Raw genomic sequence first — 19,056 nt, forward strand, 5'->3', positions numbered from 1 at the left:
CTTTCTAGAGTGTGTTTCATTCTGTGGGAGATAACAGGACTTTGGCACCGCTAGGCTAAACAAAGTTAAACATGCTTTGTTGAAAGATTTCTTGCGGCCTTCACCATGGTAATGAATCTTTGAGAGAGAGATGCCGTACAGATCATCTCCTAAACTTACTTGACTCAGAAACCTTTCTGGTGAAACACCTTACAGGACCAGGTTCTTCAGAACACGCTCTAGAAAACAGTGTTATTAATACATCTGCTGCATTGCCAAAGTAAAAAGTGTAATCAACTTGAATCCTTTCAATGGTAGCCTGGTCCCAAGGATATAGTCTAGGCTTCTGGATGGCCTTGCACGGTCTGGCTCTTGCTTTTCTCCCAGCCTTGGACTCCTTTCTAATCACACCCTCTCACACTCATGCTCCTGTGAGAGGAAACGAGTGTGGATTTGCTGAAACAATAGGTCTCAGAGCCTTGCTCCACTCTTTCCTAGCTCCCCACTTCATACCCCCGACCAACCTTAGCTTGGCTCATGTCTACCCAGTTTTGAGCATGAGTTCTGGAGAAGCCTGCTTAGACCTCCAAGCATGCACTTGAGGCCTCTTTTACGTGTTCCCATACCCACTTCATATTAGTCCCTGCATCTACCGCCCTGAGTCTAGTTGGCCATCATTGAGGTTGGGACTGTGTTCTTTTTTTTCTCTTTGTTGAAGTATAGTTGATTTACAATATTGTGTTAGTTTCATGTGTACAGCAAAGTGATTCAGTTATACATATATATGTATATATCTATATTCTTGTTTTCAATTCTTTTTTATAGTTTATTACAAGGTATTGAATGTAGTCCCTGTGCTATATACAATAGGTCCTTGTGTTTGCCTATCTTATATGTGGTTACTGTGCATCTGCTAATCTCATACTCCCAATTTATCCTTCCCCTCTCCTGCCCCTTTGGTAACGATAAGTTTGCTTTCTACAATAAGTTTGTTTTCTGTCTGTGAGTCTGTCTTTGTATTGTAAATGAGTTCATTTGTACTATTTTTTAGATTCCACAGAAAAGTGATATACTATGATATTTGTCTTTCTCTGTCTGACTTACCGCACTCAGTGTGATCATCTCCAGGTTCATAGGGACTGTGTTCTATACACTGTCATGCTGCATCCCCAGTGCCTACCACAGTGCCTGGCACACAGCAGACCATAACTATATTTGTGGAATTACTGAAGTGATAGCTCTCGTCAGATGGTTGAGGGCACACCCCACTGCTGCTAGTAATTCAGGACTGCCTGGGCCCACTCTGTGGGCACATATAAAGGTTTGCTTACCCGTAGGTGGGCAACAGGGGATTCCTATTCTCCCTTGGTCACCAGGTATTCTTTAGGGGACAATTAGGAAGCCAGTGCTATTGATCCACATTAATAGTGCTGCAGAAGTGGCACATACACTGGAGTTTCTACACAGAGACCTCTTTCTTGACTCTGAGACACTGAGCCCTATCAGATGGACATGGGAGGATGATGCAGAGTTGACCTAAAGAACAGGGAATCTGGTTCAACTTCTTAGAACTGCCAGCTTTGGCTTAGAGGCAGAGCCTCAGGACAACCTGGCACAGGTACTTCTTCATCCAGCCCTTCTCTTTGGCATCCAGGGAGATATCATCAAAGTCTCGGGATACAACCACGTCATTTCTTTCTCGTCACTGCTACGGCATCTCAGATTTCTTCGCCATTCTAGAGCAATAGCACTCATGATGTGTCCAATAGCTCCCATCCGGCAGTTTGGCTTTGTAGCAGGCTCACGTAAAAGATAAAGAGGGTCGTGATACCAGGGTGCTTGGTAGGGGGAAGGGACTAAAATCGCTTCCCCAGAAAATGGACTTCTCTATGACTTTCAAGGAGTACTTTACGATGGTGACCAGCAAAGCTGGCAACCTTAGAAGAAGATATCATGAGAATCTAGAAGTAGCCAGTATAAAAGCCTTTGCTTCTTCTAAAGTCACTGGAGTAGATGAACATCTCTAATTCAGGGTAACTTGCCTATATTGCTCAAGACTTCAGTCTTGTTCACTTCCTGCTTTTTTCTTCTAATCGTCCTGCACAGTTAGGATGGGGTTTCCGACCTCAAGTGTGTCACAGTGGAAGACTTACTTCACAGGTCAATTTCCTCAAAGACTCGCCCCCATTCGCCATCACACAGCTTCACAGTCCTTCTTTTCTCCGCATTTCGGTCTTGGAGCTCATGGCTGCCACTCCCACTATCTTGACGAGATACAAGATTGATGCCTTGTGTGTGTGTGTGTATGTACATATACCCATGAACAGTCAGCCAGCCTTTTTGTGTGTGTTGTAGTCCACTCATGCACTAAACTCGGGCAGCAAACTATACTGGGGCTGTGCAAGAGTAGCTCCACTTGTCTTCGGGGAGCTCTGGGGTAAAGCCACAAAACGTGATCCTCCACCTGCTCGTGCCTCAAAGGGAAGGATGCAAATTCTTGTGTATTTTTGGCTTCCTTTCATCATAGGAGAGGTAAACAGCTCAATGGGAATGCACGTTGCTGCTATCGTTGGAATATTTTTTTCAGAATGACAAACTCTCAGTGAAAAGTTAAACTCTGAGGCATAGGAAAAAAGCTAGAATTAGAACCCAAGTCTCCAGACTGAAGACTCAATGCTCAAGACCCTCAAACTTGTTGCCTCTGTAAATCAAACTGCAGTCTTGTATGGGTGATATAGGTGCCACGGGGGAGGAGGGATAAGAATTAGACTCTAGTGCAGAGAGAGGAGAGTGAATGCAGAGTCATAGCTTCCTCTCTGCAGTGAAACCATATGTTTCCTGAATTAATACAGATATTATTTAGTGAACATGTGCAATAGACAAAGGCCACTTCGTGATGTCTTTTTCTTATGATTTCTTATAATTTTCTCTATGTTTTTAGAATCAGAACTGACTTTTTGCTATAGAACTCAGTTTAATTTCCTAACAGACTTGAAGGAGGGGCAGTTAGTTATGATCCACAAAGTTGTATGGTAACTAACTAGCCCTCTGAAAAAGTATGGCAACTTCAGTGAAAGATACTCTTTCACATTGGTTTCACTGCTTGGAGGTAACCTCACACCATGCCAATCAAGATTTTGCTGCCCATTTTACCAGATAATTCAATGGATATTAAAGATATAGTTCACCATATAGACCTGATTAATTGAAGAAAAATATAGCTTCTTATTGCTGACACTATGAGGTTAGAAATAGCATCCTATGCTAATCTGCAATGCCAAGAAATGAAGATGGTTTAAATCAGATCTCATGACTAATGCATGAGATCTGAAGTTCTTTTATTCCTGGCTATTTTAGAAAACTGAGGTGTATTTTTACCCAAAAAACTAATTCTATACGATTTATTGAGATAATACAAAATGCCTTATTATTAACAGCTCACAATCAAGATTTTTGTCCTACTAATGATCACAGAAACAGTTTGTCCATTTTAATTTTTTCAAAATTACGTATTTGCAATGGGTTAAGTCCAGATTCAAGGATATTATATTTGATCCTTAGTTGTTGTTAGTGGGGGTTTTTTTTTTTTTGGATACTCAATATCTGGGGAGATGACAGAAAGTTTAGATTACTTTCTGTGGTTGTTCTTCCATTTTAATTGTACTTATTGTGAATTCACTTAAACAGAAAGAAATATATCTAGCAATAAAGTATGCCTGTCATATTTGCTTGTTTTTGTTATGACAAACTGTGAAATACTGTGTTTTTCCTCTAGTTCTAATCCATGAAATCTGCAATCTTTCCACTTGATTTACGAAGGACCCTTAATTACTGCTGTCATTAGCACCTAGTGTTCAAAACAGTCTGTTAAAATGTACTGTTCGTCTCACCTCCAAGTCCCTGCTTGCTTTGTTTTAATTTTTTTCCAAGGGTAAGTAAAACAATAATTGCCCTAATAGCAACAATCATTATGTACAGCCAATTAAATAATATTCCAAGTTTTTTGTTGCCTATTTCTTTTTGTTCATAATTTGGCATTTGTGTGTTAAGACTGGCCTAGAGTTTGAACAAGTGTCCACAAGCAGGGTTACTACTAGCGAGGACTTATTACCTGGGTTTTAAAAACAAGCCACTCATTTGTCTTCTTGCCATATGGATAGGGGTAACAGACAACTGCTGCGAAGCTTCAATGTTTCTGCCTGGTCATGCACAGTTCTGCAATATAATGTATAAACGTATAACAACAACTTTGGATCACTTGATACCTCGTTTGGAATAAGGAAATTAAATCCAGCCAGGCGCGTCCCCACGGTCGTCCGCGCGCACACACATACACACATATACACAGTCGCGCGCGCGCGCACACTCGCACACGCGCGCGCGCGCGTCAAAAGTTGATTCATTCCCGAGATCCCCCAGAATCTTTCTTTTTCTCTTTTCTGGCAGCGCCGGCTTCCCAGTCCGGGTGGCAGTGAGGTTGGGGGCGTGGGAGGGGCGGGGAGGACGAGCAGAGGGAGGCGGGAGCCGGGTGCCGATGCGCGCCGCACCCGCTCCTGCCGGCGGAGAGTCCGCGCCGGGTTTTGCGCCGTGTCCCCGGGCTTGTCTCACGGCCTCCAGCCGCCGCCGCTGCCGTGTTTACTGAGCTCGCGCGTCCTGATATCACTCCGCTGGCATGGAGGAGGAGGAGGAGGTGGAGGAGCGAGAGGAGGAGGCGGCGGCGGCGGCGAGCAGTTGATCATTGTGATGGTGGCAGGAGCAGCGGCGGCAGCGGCAGCCCAGCCGAGCGTTAGGGGCTGCTCTCCGCGCGGCGTTTTGCAAAGGACTTCACCGATCTACTTTTGCAGTCGCCTCGGACTGTCCATGTGTTTACTTCCCCCAGCCCGAGGATTCGATATCTAGGTTCCTGTGAAATGCAACTGAGCAGCCAAAGTACTTTGAGAACACGGGGCGGCATAAACACCAAAACTTTTTTTGTGGAAGGAAAATGCAATAAGCAAGCTTGCCGTTTTCCGATGCGGTGTGGAGTGAGTGTGTGTCGCGCGTGTCCGCACTGGAGGCATATGCTTGTGTGTGTACATGGGGTGTGTTTTTCGGTACGTAGGGAGAAAATGCTTGCCAACCACCGGAAATCTCCTGGAATTTATTAGAAAATAATGGATTATAAAAAGAAGGCAGGCGAAGAACGGATCTTCCCTTGAGTTGCAACCCGATTTGCTGCTGGCTCAGTTTGTTGTGATTCTTTTTGTTGATAGGTGTCTGATGGTATTCTGATAACACCCCCCTTTTTTCCCCTCGAGCTTTACAGTTTAAAAAAAGGAAACAAAAAAAAACCACCCCAAAATCTCTCCCCCTTTTTTTCGCCCGGTCGGGATCGCTGTTTCCATCCATGTGCTTGCGTCTCCCCCGCGTTCCACTTAAACTATTTTAATCCTTGGACCCAAGGAGGAGGCTGATAGGGGGTGGATAAAAAAAGTTCTTCCAAAATAGTGTGCCCGGGGAGCAGGATGGGGGATTTCGCAGCCCCCGCTGCTGCCGCGAATGGCAGTAGTATTTGCATCAACAGTAGCCTGAACAGCAGCCTCGGCGGGGCCGGGATCGGTGTGAATAATACTCCCAATAGTACTCCCGCTGCTCCGACTAGCAATCACCCGGCTGCCGGCTGCGGCGGCGGCGGCGGCGGCTCCGGGGGCCCCGGCGGCGGCTCGGCGGCCGTCCCCAAGCACAGCACGGTGGTGGAGCGGCTCCGCCAGCGCATCGAGGGCTGCCGGCGGCACCACGTCAACTGCGAGAACAGGTACCAGCAGGCTCAGGTGGCGCAGCTGGAGCTGGAGCGCCGGGACACCGTGAGCCTCTACCAGCGGACCCTGGAGCAGAGGGCCAAGAAATCGGGCGCCGGCACGGGCAAGCAACAGCACCAGAGCAAACCCCAGCAAGATGCGGAGGCTGCCTCGGCGGAGCAGAGGAACCACACGCTGATCATGGTGAGGGCGCGCTGGCAGCGGGCACGGGGCGCGCGCGTGGGGGGGGGCGTGGAGCTTCTTACACGGGGGGCACGGGGATCTGATTTGCACGGCGGGCGAAGTGGGCTGAAGCCGAAGGGTTAACGTCAACTTTTGTGAGGTAAAAGCTGCCGTCGCCGCTACCTGTTCATCTGTCAGGGTTGTCAGATTTGGGGAAGAGGGGGCGAGAGGGGGAGAAGCCAGTCACGACTGCGAGGGGCGGAGGGAGCCTGGAGGAGCGTCGGAGTGAGGCCCTGGAAAAGTTTTACCCCCCTCTCCCTTTCTTAGATACCGATTTGAAAGAGTGAACCCAGAGTTGAAACCTCGCTCCTCCTCTTCACCGCTCCCCACCCCACCCCTCGCCTGGCCGCCTGGGCTCCCCAGACCGGTCCCCCTTCGCCCACCCCTCTCAGCACGTCCGCCGAGTGCAGGGAGAAATGGATGCTGTCGCAGATTCTGGGCGGGCACCAGGCCCTCGAACCTGGGGGGAGGAGGAGGGGGAGGAAGGGAGATGCTCTCGCCTCCTCTCCTCAGCTCACCCTCTTTGGGCTGAGAAAGTCTGAGAGTTTTGTGAATGAACTTTGAGGTGGGTGAGAAGCAAGCGAAGGTGGCTGCGCGCGCGCGCGTCCACGAGAGCGCGCGCGGATGCGGGCGCGAATGCGCTCCCTCGCAGCTCGAGACCCCGGGCCGGCCCGGCAGGTGGAGCGGCTCCGAGGGTCGCGGCACTCGCCGGGGCTGGAGGGGAGAGCGACGCCCTGGGCTTGTGCGGAGAGTCCCCGCCACGCAACTTCGCCGGGCATTCTCTCCCCTCCTCCTCTTAAACTTGCTTGCACAGAGCTTTCTCCGCTGCTCTCCCGCCCCGCTCCCCGCCAACTTTCCGGGCCAGTCTGATAAGCCCGGAGGAGTGGAAGGTAGCGGGGAGGTGAAAGAGGCTTAAATGGCTGGGTGGGTGGGTTGGAGGTAGGAGGAGCAGCCAATGGCTTAACTTCTCCGGGAGGAAGGGGCTGTTCCCACCCCCTAACCCTGAGGGTAGAATCCTTTCTCCTATCTCCACTCTCCGGTTCTTTTGCTTTCCTTTCGTGGGGGGGAGCCGGAAGCTTGAGAAAGGTGTCTGCAGCCCCCTCCACCGCCGCACGGCCCGGATTTGGGCTGCGCGCGTGTGCGGAGTGGGGCGGGCGGTGGGAATCCGGGAGCGTAGCGGGGCCGCGCGCCTTCTCGCGTTTCCCCTGCAGACCGCACCTCGATCGGCGGCGCGGGAGGCCCTCTCGTTGTGCGGCTTATAACACGCGCACGTCCCCGGTCTGGGAGTCGTCGGCGTCGGAGGTGGTGCGGGTGCGGGCGCGGGCTTTCGCTGGGCGTTCCGTGACAAAGAGCCGGCTTGGGGGAGGGGAAGAGGAGAGGCCGCCGCGCTCACTCCCCACCCTCCCCACCTCCCCCCACCCCGCACGTGAAGAGGAACAATTTGTTTATCTTGGGCTTCAAGAATCCTTCCCTCCTCCCTGCTCTCCGAGGCCGCCCAGCCCCTCCTCCCTCCCCTCCCTCCTCGGCGCGATCCTGCCCAGTCCCGCCGGCAGCACCTTCCCTCCTCCTTCCTCGCCCCCCTCCGTACTCCTTTTCCTCCTCCCACCTTCCTCGAGCCCGCCTTCCCCCTCCCTTCTGGAACGCGGCCGTGGGGGAGGGAGCGGGACGCGCTTTGTCCGCCTCGCGGCCCGGCTCGCCCCGGAGGCCGCCCGGCAGGGAGGGGCGCTGCGCCCCGAGGCCCTGCCCCTCCCCCGCGGCCGCCCCCGCCCCGCGGGCCCGCGCTCCCCCCCCACCCCGCCCCCCGCCTCCGAGCTAGCCCGGAGCGCGAAGAAGAGGCGGACTCGGTGGGGAGGGAGAACGACGGTCATAGAGTCAGGGAGGGAGGTTCTCGCTTTACAAACAGGAAGCCGAAAGCCACTGACACACTGTAGCTTTTCTGATTGTACCCGGAGGCGGGGTCGGCCCTGCATCTTGACTGTGTCTCGCATGCCCTGCTGGTACCTATTTCTCTCCGGGTCCGCGCCGTCTCCCATTCCCCGCCGCCCCTTCGCGCTCTGCCACCGATGGGGAGACTCACTTCGTGAACCTGAGACAAGTAGTATTTGAAAGGCGCTGAGAATATCTTCGTTGCCTGCTCCACGCCCTCTTTTCCGGTGTTTGTACGCCCCACACGCTCGGATTGCGTAGGAATGGGCTTTTCGGGAGGCTCCAAAAATCTCAGTCCCACGGCCTCTCTCCCGACCTTTGGGGATGGAGGAGTGTTGTGGCGTTACCTCGCCAGCTGACCAGCGCTGGAACAAAAAGCCGGTGCCCGGTCGCTTTTGATCGCGGGCGAGAGCAGTACAGTTTGCGGCCGGAAAGTTTTAGCGTTTGGGTTGTGTTCTCTCGAGGGTGCCATGTCGGCCCTGGGAGGGTAGTGGGGGCACTCCGGGTGCGCGCGCCTGGGTTATGATACAACCGCAGGTGGGAGCAAACCCAGGGTCCTGAAGTTACCTGGAAGGAGGTAGCAAGCCCAAGCCAGAGCTTACTTTTGAAAATGCAAAAAGATAGTGCTTACTTGAGTGGATGAGACCGAAGCAGTAAATTTCATGGTGAATCCCAGTTCAGCAAGTTAACAGACTTGAAAAATGATTGCCTGACAATTACATTTTTCTATCAATTTTGTGACAATAATTTAGCGTATCGATTATACCGATGTACAGGAGTATGTTCTACCTTTAACTGTATTTCATATATGCATCTCCCATTGATATAAGTGGTCCAAGTATGTGTGATGAGTGTAATGAAATTAAACAGCCTTAAACCTTAAGCAAAGAGTTGCATGTGAATTCTAGGTACCACAAAAAAGAAAGGAAAAAAGTTAACGTCCTCCTCTACAAGTTATTTTTCCTTTAAAAATAGTTTAAAATTGTACATTGGCCCCTGAAATGAAAGAGTATTTTAACTTAGCCTGTGTGTGAGATAAAATCTTGAGAACAGGTTGCAGAAAACCACGTTAATCTTCCATTTTTGAATTCGCTGTTGGATTTTAGTTGGGCTCTGGGAGGGGGGCGGGGCACAGAGCAATTATAATTAGTTCTCAGATTGAGCTATTTGGAAACCCCTAAAGGAAAGCCATAATCAACCAGAGGCAAATAATAATGATGGTGATGATAAAAATAAAGATGAATAGGATTCTTTTCTGTTTTATTGCTATTGTTTACCTTCTGAGGGCCAGTATGTCCAAAGTACTAAATATTGATTAGTTCTCTTTCTGCTTGGCTTGGATTAAGAAGGCAGTCTAATCAAGGCTTTACCTCTTTTGATTTGTTTTCTTATACGTTTACAAGCATAGGCATGGAAAGCAAACAAGCAAACCCGAAGCAGGGTGGGTGAGGTGAAATAGAAATCTTCCTTTGGCTTTAGGCTGCTGGGAGGGGCCTCAGTTTTGTGTGGGTCCGCAATAGCCCTGTTAGAGAGTGGATAGCCCAGGCCTGGGTTGGAAGCTACATTACTTCAGGTGAAAGGTAGTTTCTGGACATGTAGTCAAATGACTCTCCCCGCACACACTTTCTTTATTCAGAAGGGTCTCCCCCTCCTCCCCTCCAAAAGAGTCGTTGGTGAGAACTATTGATTTCACCTATTAGAGAATCTCGTTGAAAAGGTGTCTTCTCCTAAAATAGTTTTAATTTGTGGTAGCAGAATGAGACATTGTTCATTTTCTGTACTTAAACCTGAAGTCCTGGTTAAAATTTTAAGATAACTTCCAACTGACAGGTTCATTCTCAAGCCAAAGACAGAGTGGCTTGACAAAGGTGTAATCATTCAGGCATACCAAAAAGCATGACAATGCAGTCTTCAGAATTTCAAAATGGTGGTCGTCTTACTTGACCTGGATAAATTCCGTGTTTTGATAACCTTTCTACCTCATAGCGCCATCATAACTTTCAGAGTGTGCTTAATTTATACACAGCTTAAAGACTGTATAAATCCATGTGATTCCTGCTCTGAAGAGTTTATCACATAAAATTCATTTGATAATAAGCATATTAAACGCTGAGTATTAGAGAAAACTGCAACCTATCCAAAATGTTCCCATCTACTCCTGGAAGAGATCCAGGAAATGTCAGCATACTAGTCCAGGGCTAAAACTCCGTATAAATGAATCCGGTTTCCCATTTCTTATCCTGTTGAAGGTAAATTACTGGCTTTGTATCTAGGTTTTTTGGCAAGCTTGTAATGTGAAACCATTTCTAAATCTTTCCTATGAACCTTTTCTTTGGCTTATCCTGTTCTGCTTTCCTGGGTGATAGGATTGATAGTGTCCCTTGAAAAACCTTCCATAGCCCACACAGGGTGTGCCTTAAGTTTGTGAAAACTTTTTGAAATTTCATCTCCCTGTGCTTAACAAGTGTTTGTCTTTTAATTCTCAAGAAGCATTGAACAAAAAAAGCGCTACAATACATGTTTAATTGTGTTATGTATGTACTTTAGTTGTACATTTTATTTAGTAATGGGCAGCCAACGATCAGAAAAGTACAGGCATAGTTAGTTAATCATTCATCATGATCTACAAAATGCTCTTCAGGCTGAGTTCCTTTCCCAGGGAATGCTGAGTTTTCAGGCAGATGGCATGTTTGATACTTTCTATCCAGTTGCATTAGAATCATAAGGGCAAGCTTTAGAATCTTTGGAGGTTTTCTGCCACTTGGTATGAGGAAAATGAACAGCCCCCGGACAAGGTGTACTGACATTTCTGTAAGAAGGATGAGGATTTTAAACCTTAAAATGGAGTTACATAGAGTTATTTTCTAAATACCTCTCTGAGACCAATACAGCCAACTGTTGTTAAAAAGGTTTCCTGACAAGGTTTTTCCATTTGGTTGAGATAAGAATGGGGGAATCTCTCCCTCTTTCTCATCCGTGCTGCTACTATAGGAGGAATCTAGTATGATAAGCCATTCTGCACAGTACGTAGTAGTTCTTGGATATGTCTGAAGTACTTAGGGTTTATTTAGTGTCGCTTACAGAGTTTTACTTGCAATCAGTGCTCCATGTGTATTAATTAACACTTCTGTACTACATTCTTGAGCTTAAGATGGCTAAATTCCGTCATCTCTTTCCACATTACCCATCATAGAGAACTGAGAAATAAATCAGACCTCAAAGTCTCATAAAAAGGAACATATTTAAAACTCAGTCCCAAGATTTTCATAATATCTGCCTTTTGATTCTCCCAAATAGCTTTGCATTTTTCCCTCTATTATTCAGAGGCTGATTATTGAGTTTTCAGATCCAGCTGTTTGCCTTGTTTTTCTTTCCGCCTCCTACTGCCAACCTTTTGGTCTCTTCACTGATCTTTAGCACTTTTACCAAAGAGTGGGAAGAAGCAATAAGAAGAGAAATTTAATTTTGGTGCTTCCTCCTCTATAACTAATGAAACAATTGGATAAGATACCAATTATTTTGGAATAATTATGGGTTTGATTCAGTATACCATTTATTCTTCATTAGTGAAAATCATAGAGAATAGACTGGATTTTTAAATGTCATTCATTCATTCAATGATTCTGGTACATAGTCCGTAGTGCTTCATGGAAGTGAAAAAGCTAAATCACACTCTTGCATCCAAGACTTTGACAGCGTAGTATGTTCTTTTTAGATTTTCAGTATTGTTTAAGCTAGGTTTAAGGGAATAACAGGTGTTTGTTTTTCAGTCAGCATTAGACTTGATGTCAGTGACTTCTCAACAGTTTCTGGCTGAGTTATTCCCCTTTCCTTTGACATTTTCAGTAAAATAGTATGCTTACTTTCATGTTGTTTCAAACTAATTTGACGTTGCAAAAGAAGCTGATTTACAGATGTCTGTGCCAAAGTTATTGGATCCCCCACATCAAATTTTCATTTAAAAAATACAGCATGCTTTTCAGACAGACACATTCAAAAAATCACTATTCATGTTTGTGAGATGGAAATGGAGCTTTTGGAAAATCAGCTATCACCAAACACTTAGGAAAAAAAACCCCAACCTTTTCTTGTTGTTTAAATCTAACAAAGTTTAAAGAACTAAAGGAATAAGACTGGATAAAATCACTCAGAAAATGGAGTTGAGGGTCTGCCGTATAATGAATACTTAAAGATCATAGGGTTCTATTCCGTGGATCAGAGAAGGCGCACACTTTGTTTTAAAAGTATACCTGGCTATTCCATCTGTTAAACAGTTGAGGGGCTTTTGAGCTGTGGATAAGCAACTCCATTTGGGAAAGAAACACGGTGTTCCCTTAGGGCCACCATACACACGTGCATAGAAAAAGCCATTACTACTATGGCTCAGTGCTTTTTTTTTTTTTATGGCAAGCTGCGCATTCTGTTCTTGGGGGAATTTAATAAAAATCTCAAAAGGCCTTCAGTACTTCCTCTGACATAAGGAAAGTGATTTCCTAAGAATAATTTAGACACCTCTTTTAATTATATTGGACCTTCCATTGGTTGGAATGACCTTTATGCTGAAGTAGAATCTTTTAAAGTAAGAATAACTAACATTTATCCACCTTAAGCAATGGCTTAACAACCATAGAAAACTTGAGCGAGCTATTTAAACAACCTCCAGAATTTCTAACTCCTGAAGTCTCCATTCTGTTGGGTAGAATCTGGTTTTGTAATGTTTCACGTTATGGACTCTCAGTCCTCAACACATTTCACTTGTGCTTATGTGTGCGAAGATGATTTTTAGGATACATTACTGTATCATTTCTTTCCTTCCCTCTCGCAAGATCTTTCTCCACCTCCAGAAAACCCATGGCAGGGCCGGGGCTTCCTTCCCTTCAAAAGAAAAGGCTGAAGTGCTGAGTCTATTTGTGCAGATTCAACCTGGGTCGTAACTGTGACTCAAAAGGATTGCACAGCTCTAAGACAAGCTCTACTAGTGCCCTTCATTCTCACAGTGGTGGGTTATTTTTCTTTCTTTGATTGTTTGTTAGATGCTGAAAGTAACTCAGTGATTGAGAGTGAATCTAAAGGGACTGGTACCCAGTAAAGGACTTTAGGAGCTCTAGTGGTAAGGTTAAGAGAGGCGAGAGGGGGTGAGGATCTTGGAGGCATCTCCTGGAATGGGTGGCAAAAGAGGTGATTGGTTTTGCTCATTTGGGGTAAACAGATAGTATCCTGGCGCCTTGGGAGTTTATGGCGATAACATGTGCTTTTAGTAGTCTATTCTGAACCTGCAGACCTTACTAAAACTCAAATATGTATTTTTCAGAGCTAATGGCATTGTTGTTTGTATTGCAATATCTGGGAAAAAAAATCATTTCCTAAAAGATTTCCATGCTCCTTTAAATGACTACTTCTGCCACTTAAATGGATTTACCATAGGATTCCTTTAAGTCAGAAATTCTCAATCGGTGGAGATTTTGCCCCCGCCCCGAACATTTGGCAATGTTGGGACACATTTTTCAGTTGTCACAACTGGAGGGGTGCTACTGCTGTCTAGTGGGTAGAAGCCAGGGGATGCTGTTAAACATCCTACAGAGCACCCACAACAAAGAGTCACCCTGTCCAAAATACCAATGCTGCTGCTTTTGAGAAACCCTGCCTTAAACGAGAGCTCCCCTAGAATGTTGAAAGTACAGAGTGTGGCTTTCCTTACAGCTTTTCAAAAACACTCTTACTACTTAACCGGGTGGAGGGGGTGGGGATGCTGCTGGGAGGTAGAGAGTCCCTGGGAAGAAGTCAAAGCGCCGGCCGCCCTGTTGCATCTCAGCTCTGGCCATGGGACAGTCTGGCTTTTCACTTCATGCTGGGAAGGTGAACAGTGGTCATTCTTTTTACCTCCCGGAGCGATTGTTCGGCTCAAATGAATTAATATATGTTAAGAGTCCCAAAGACTTGATGGTGCTACACAAAGGCTAGGCTTATTTTTATGAATTACTGTCCTATCGCTCATTTGCTTGCCTCCCACCCAGGTGCAGACTTAGAGTGATTTGGGGCGTATTTCACTAAGGCATAAGCCAAGATCTCATGGTGAGGGCTTGAGCAACTGCTACATATTGGACACTATTTCTAGGCATTGGGGATACAGTAGTGAACCAGGGTCCTTGCTCTGGTTGGACTCACAGCAGAGCATCATTCATGTTTCAGATTAGCTGTATAAAATGGTCTTTATGGTTTCATGAGAACGTGTTAATGGAAGTCATTAATAACCCAACATTTAGGAAAATCCCAAGGATACTAAATGCTTTGTATCTTCTTGCAAGCTTTCTATAGCTTTCTTGCATTGCTTTCTAAAGCAACATTTATTTCACTGTCTTTCAAATAAAATCAGTTTGTGGAGGGGAGAGGGTTAGTTGGTGTGGCGGAGAATAAGATTAAAGGATGGTTGTTAAAAACGAGGCTGGTGATCATCTTTCTTTCCTTTTTCTGGACTAGGTAACACTTGTAGCACCATAGTCACCGCTTGACATCAAGCTTTTAGAGGAAATTAGACAGAGAGGGAGCATTTAGAAAGAAACAAGCAGAAAGGTGCAGGGACTCGAAACCATGTCACATGAAGAACAGTTGGGAGACCTCGCGGTGTTTAGTCTGATTTCAGGGATGATATGATTGCTTTCTTAAAATATTTGAAGGGCTGTCATGTGAAAAAAGGATTAGTGTGCTCTTTATGGCCTCAAGGGGATAAAGTTAGAATCAGTGGTTGGCGGTTATTAAGAGTAAGGTTTGGTTTAATATATTAAAAAAACAATTATATGAAAATGGAAGCTGTTCACAGATGAAATGGGCTGTGTTGATGAGCGAAAATGCACCAGCAAAAGTTGTTCAATTAGCTGAAATGTTGGAGAATAGATGACATCTTTTTTAAATTATAAAACTTTAAAACAATATAAAAATAAAATACCAGTGAAAAGAGGATAGGGCTTTTGTCTCTTTAATCCTCTTTATATCCTCATGATAGAAAAAGATCTAACTGGGAATTCCCTGGAGGTCCAGTGCCGGAGTTCGATCCCTGGTCAGGGAACTAAGTTCCCACAAGCTATGTGGCACGGCCAGAAAATAAAAAAGCAACAACAAAAAAAGACCTACCTGTACGTGGGAGGAATTCCAAATATTTGTGGAATAAATTGCTCAATGAAAATGAGTAGATTAAGTGACTTGATTCCTCTTCCTCAGTGTCTCCCCTCTGCCCCCAGAAGTTATCACGGTTTAGAATATCTCTCTCCAGACCTTCTTCTTTTTGCTCACATTTATACTATAAGTGTACATCACCACACACCACACGTTAGTTTTTTCCTACTTGAATGGAATCATATTATAAATGTGGTTCTGAGATTTACTTTTTCCACATAATATATTTTGGAGACCTGTCCAATTCAATCCACATAGATCTTCAACTCATTTTTTAAACTGTTATATAGCATTCCATAATAAAACGTTCCATAATTTATTGAATGATCCCGTATTTCGAGAGACTCTGGTAGTTCCTCATTTTCTGCCAATTAAGCCTTACTTAATTGCAATGAACATCCTTATCCATATATCCTTGTATATGTGAGCATTTCTGTAGCACAGATTTGGACTTTTTTCCGTATATGTAATATGTATAAACAGAAGAAGTTGGCCAAAAAAATCTCTTAATCTAATATTGTTTTAACATAGGCCTCGAATCTTATTACAACCTATTTTAGGGCAAATGATCATTGTGTTCCTGAAAAATATGGCTTAAAAAAAAAAGTATCAACTCTAGCAACTGGTGTGTGTCTTTGCAGTCTGTGTGAACACTGTGAATTTTTAAAGGCTGTATATCTGGCCACACGTCTTACACCAATGACTTTCTTTTCATCTGGTCCCAATGACCAAGTGAGTAGGAGTCTAGTTAACAGCTCCTGTTCATGCTGTGAAAGTGGGAAACTCACTGTCTTGAACAAGTTTGTAGTTCTCTTTACCTTTCCTGAGCTTTGTGTTCCCCAGGCCTGCATGGCTTTAGTGTCAAATGTGTATCCATTGGTGATACAGTACCTGGGGTGGCAGCGGGTGCGCCTTTGAGTGGTCATAAAAATCCCAGGTCCGTGAGTTGCCACTTCCTACAGGTTCAGTTACCCTGACTAATCCAGTCATCTGTGTAACATGGTAATAACAACCTGCTGACCTGGCCAGCTGTAGAAAATGCATCCAAATGGACTTGCCTCCACAGTTGCCTTACAGCGTTTGTTTCCACAGTGAGTCCTATCAGTTTTCATTACACACAGGTGCTGAAGTGGTCTCGAGACCGCCCTCCTTCAGGCTTGTTGGTCATTTTGATTTACCTCTGGCCTGGAAGCAGCCGTACCGCGAGATACTAAGAACTATAGTCTGTATTTTTACGGAGCCGGAGGAGTTTGGCTCTAGGATCTACGCTCTTTACATTTTTTTTTGTCTTTACGCTCTACAACATTATTCTGGCTTCACCTGACTGAAGGGTTTTCTCTTGAAAAGGTTGAGTGAGCAGCTGCCTTCTCTAACTAACCATGACCTCTCAAGGAGCAATCCTCACCTATTTGAACTTCCTTTAGGTTTTAAGATCGGTTTGAACAGGAGCCCACGTGAAGATCCGTGGTAGTGCTGCCTCGGCTGGCCCTGCTGTTTTCTAACGAGGATCCCCCCCTTTGCTGTCTCTCGGCCTCACATACCTCTGGCCTCATGTGTCCCTCTTTCCTCGTCTCCTTTACCACCGTCTCATGTTTTACCTTCGTCAAGTGACAGGAGGACCTGGAAACTTGTACAAAAGGTAGGTGGCAGTGATGTGAACAACAGAAGTAAACCGAGGGTGGAGATGTAGGTGATTGGTGTCAACTTCAGAGGTCATTCTCTCCCAAGTGATTCCAATAAACCAAGCGCTCTGCTTCGACTGATGACCTAGATACTGGGTAGCGGCAGCCATTTTCTGCCACTTAGCTGCACTGCATAGCATCTTAGTGGGAAAAACCCCTTTGGCCTGCTAAGCAAATGCAGCTGTGTGCCCAGTGCAGCCTTTAGGGGAGGGGGCTTCAGTTTAAAGACAGCTGGGTAGCTTCTGCTTCAGTAGCTTACATAGCAAGAGTTGGTTGGGCACATAAAATAAGAGCCTTGCTTCTAATCTTGCAACTAGGCCAGCCAGTACGATCAACGAAGACGTTCCTCAAGTTGCTGCTCTGGTCACGCAATACAACTTCAACCTTTGACTCTTCTGCTGACAGCCAAGTTTAAACAGTGAGTTTAGTTTTTGCTAGTCTACTGTCCCTCTGAGGAGTGTCATCTGACTTTTTTTGTGCTTGCTTCTGATTTTTCCTGGATCTGTTTCTTTCATTTCTAGCACTAGAATGTCTTCTTTGAAGGATGACTTCCACATATGTATAAGGTGGACAGCTGCCTTGCATTTTGCCCCAAGTATAACATTTTACCTTTACGTGATTGTAGACAGATAAATGCTTCTCTCTTTTGAATATTAGTTGTTTCATAGCTATCTGATTATAGTTATTAGCTAAAAACTGCTTTCCAAAGGCTGGTGAGATTACAGCTATGCTGCAGTAAACTTCTAATGGCTAATTCCTTTGAAAAGCATTTTCTTATTTCTCTTTGAAAGAGTCCAGAGATGATTTGGAATAGGTAATAAATGCTTAGAATCAAGTCTTATCTCATTATTTATGGAGTTTTTAAAAAACATATCTTACAAAAAGGAAGTGTTTCAGACCTGTTGTTTTGAAGAGAGTTCAATAACTATGGACATAAATTCATTCAGAGGTATATCTGGAGGTTAACGTTAGCATCTATGCAAAGAAATCGGACAGTTTGTCAGAGCTGGACAAAACTTTCTGGATACTAAGTAAAAGAAATAAAACTGCTTTAACGGTTGGTTCTTGAGTTTTGGCTGCAGAATGGCTAAGTGAGTTCCCAGCGGGGGTAAAACATACATCCCTTAGGCCCACTCCCATCCTCTATTCTGGGCTCCTTTCTTCCCCAGTTCTAATCCACTGTGGCATTTCAGTCCATCCTTCCTCCCGGCCTGCTTGACAAGAAATGTGGCTGCAGCAGTGGCTGCCTTTGCAGAGTATGCAGGTGGTGTTTATCTTTAATCACTTCAGGTATTTCCTCACAGTGGTGTGTGCAGATCAGCACCTCCCTGGTTGTAACATTCTCTTACTGTTCACATCCTGCAGTAGCCCTTTCCTGCGAGATCCTCTGGTGTTGGGTAAACAGAGGTGGTTTATATAAAGAAGCAGCTTTCTCAGTTTAGGAGTTGTTGCAGCTAAAACGGTTGAAAATGTCTTTTGCAGTTTAACTGGGAATTCCTAAATGGTTTGCAGCTGTTATTGGATTTTTAAAAACATGTTCAAAACACGTTCGTTTTCTTCCACGAAGCACGGAAACAATGACTTGAGATTTGGATTTCATGCTGCTCACTTCTCGGAACCTATTGAAGGACTGTTTGAAAAAGCTGTTTGTCATAACGTTGGATAACCATATCAAAAAAAAAAATTGGGGGGAGGTTGTATATGTTAGAGTGGAATAGGTCTGGAGCCCGCGATGAACTTGGACCATGTCATGGTAACTTGCAGGGTAGCAAAGTAGGATAAACTGGTACTTTGGGGATCTGGGAAATCTGGCACCCCGGCTATTGAAATTCAAATGGACTGGTGCTTTTTTTTTTTTTTTCTTCAGTGTTTGATCCTGGTCTTAGATTGAAAGGACTGATATGAATCATTCAAGGGCTTTTTCTTAACCTGAAGTTTGTGGTCTGAGATTCCAGATGGAACACTTGGAAATATGTAACAATAGTTTCAAGGAAGGGAGCTTAATGACAGTGTGTGCCTGGGAGAATCGTGTCTTTGTTCCCTCTGCTGAGGTGCAGATTGTCTGTGTTACTGGTTTGGTAGGCTCCGTGTTTATCTGTGGGCTGGAATGTCAGAGGACTGCCAACCTAAGAATTTTGCTTTCCTCACTACCCTAAAGTGATGGTGTTGGAGTTTCTCGTATTGGCTCATGGGGGCGGGGACAACCATATATGGAAGAGGGAAGGGGGATTGGCCGGCTTTGGTATTCTCATCCTTTCTTCCTAATGCCATTTTCATTA

The 19,056-nt window shown here is 45.4% G+C and overlaps 1 protein-coding gene across 4 annotated transcripts in view; it reads left to right on the forward strand.

The window, feature by feature from the left end:
* The window catches only part of MAML3 (mastermind like transcriptional coactivator 3), a 628,299-nt gene that overhangs the window by 185,576 nt on the left and 423,667 nt on the right, over positions 1-19,056 (forward strand). For 2 of the 4 annotated variants that reach the window (XM_030845121.2, XM_030845120.2), the window contains exon 1: positions 4,663-5,960. The exons of 1 other annotated variant lie outside the window; for it this stretch is intronic. In XM_030845121.2, coding sequence (XP_030700981.1) covers positions 5,484-5,960 — 477 coding nt within the window. In that variant the 5' untranslated portion in view covers positions 4,663-5,483. Of the gene's footprint in view, positions 1-4,662; positions 5,961-6,034; positions 6,100-19,056 lie in introns of those variants that run through there. One more of the 4 variants, XM_060299744.1, reaches the window with a different exon arrangement.

This window comes from Globicephala melas, chromosome 5 (assembly GCF_963455315.2).
Source record: "Globicephala melas chromosome 5, mGloMel1.2, whole genome shotgun sequence".
In the NCBI taxonomy this organism is placed as follows: domain Eukaryota; kingdom Metazoa; phylum Chordata; class Mammalia; order Artiodactyla; family Delphinidae; genus Globicephala; species Globicephala melas.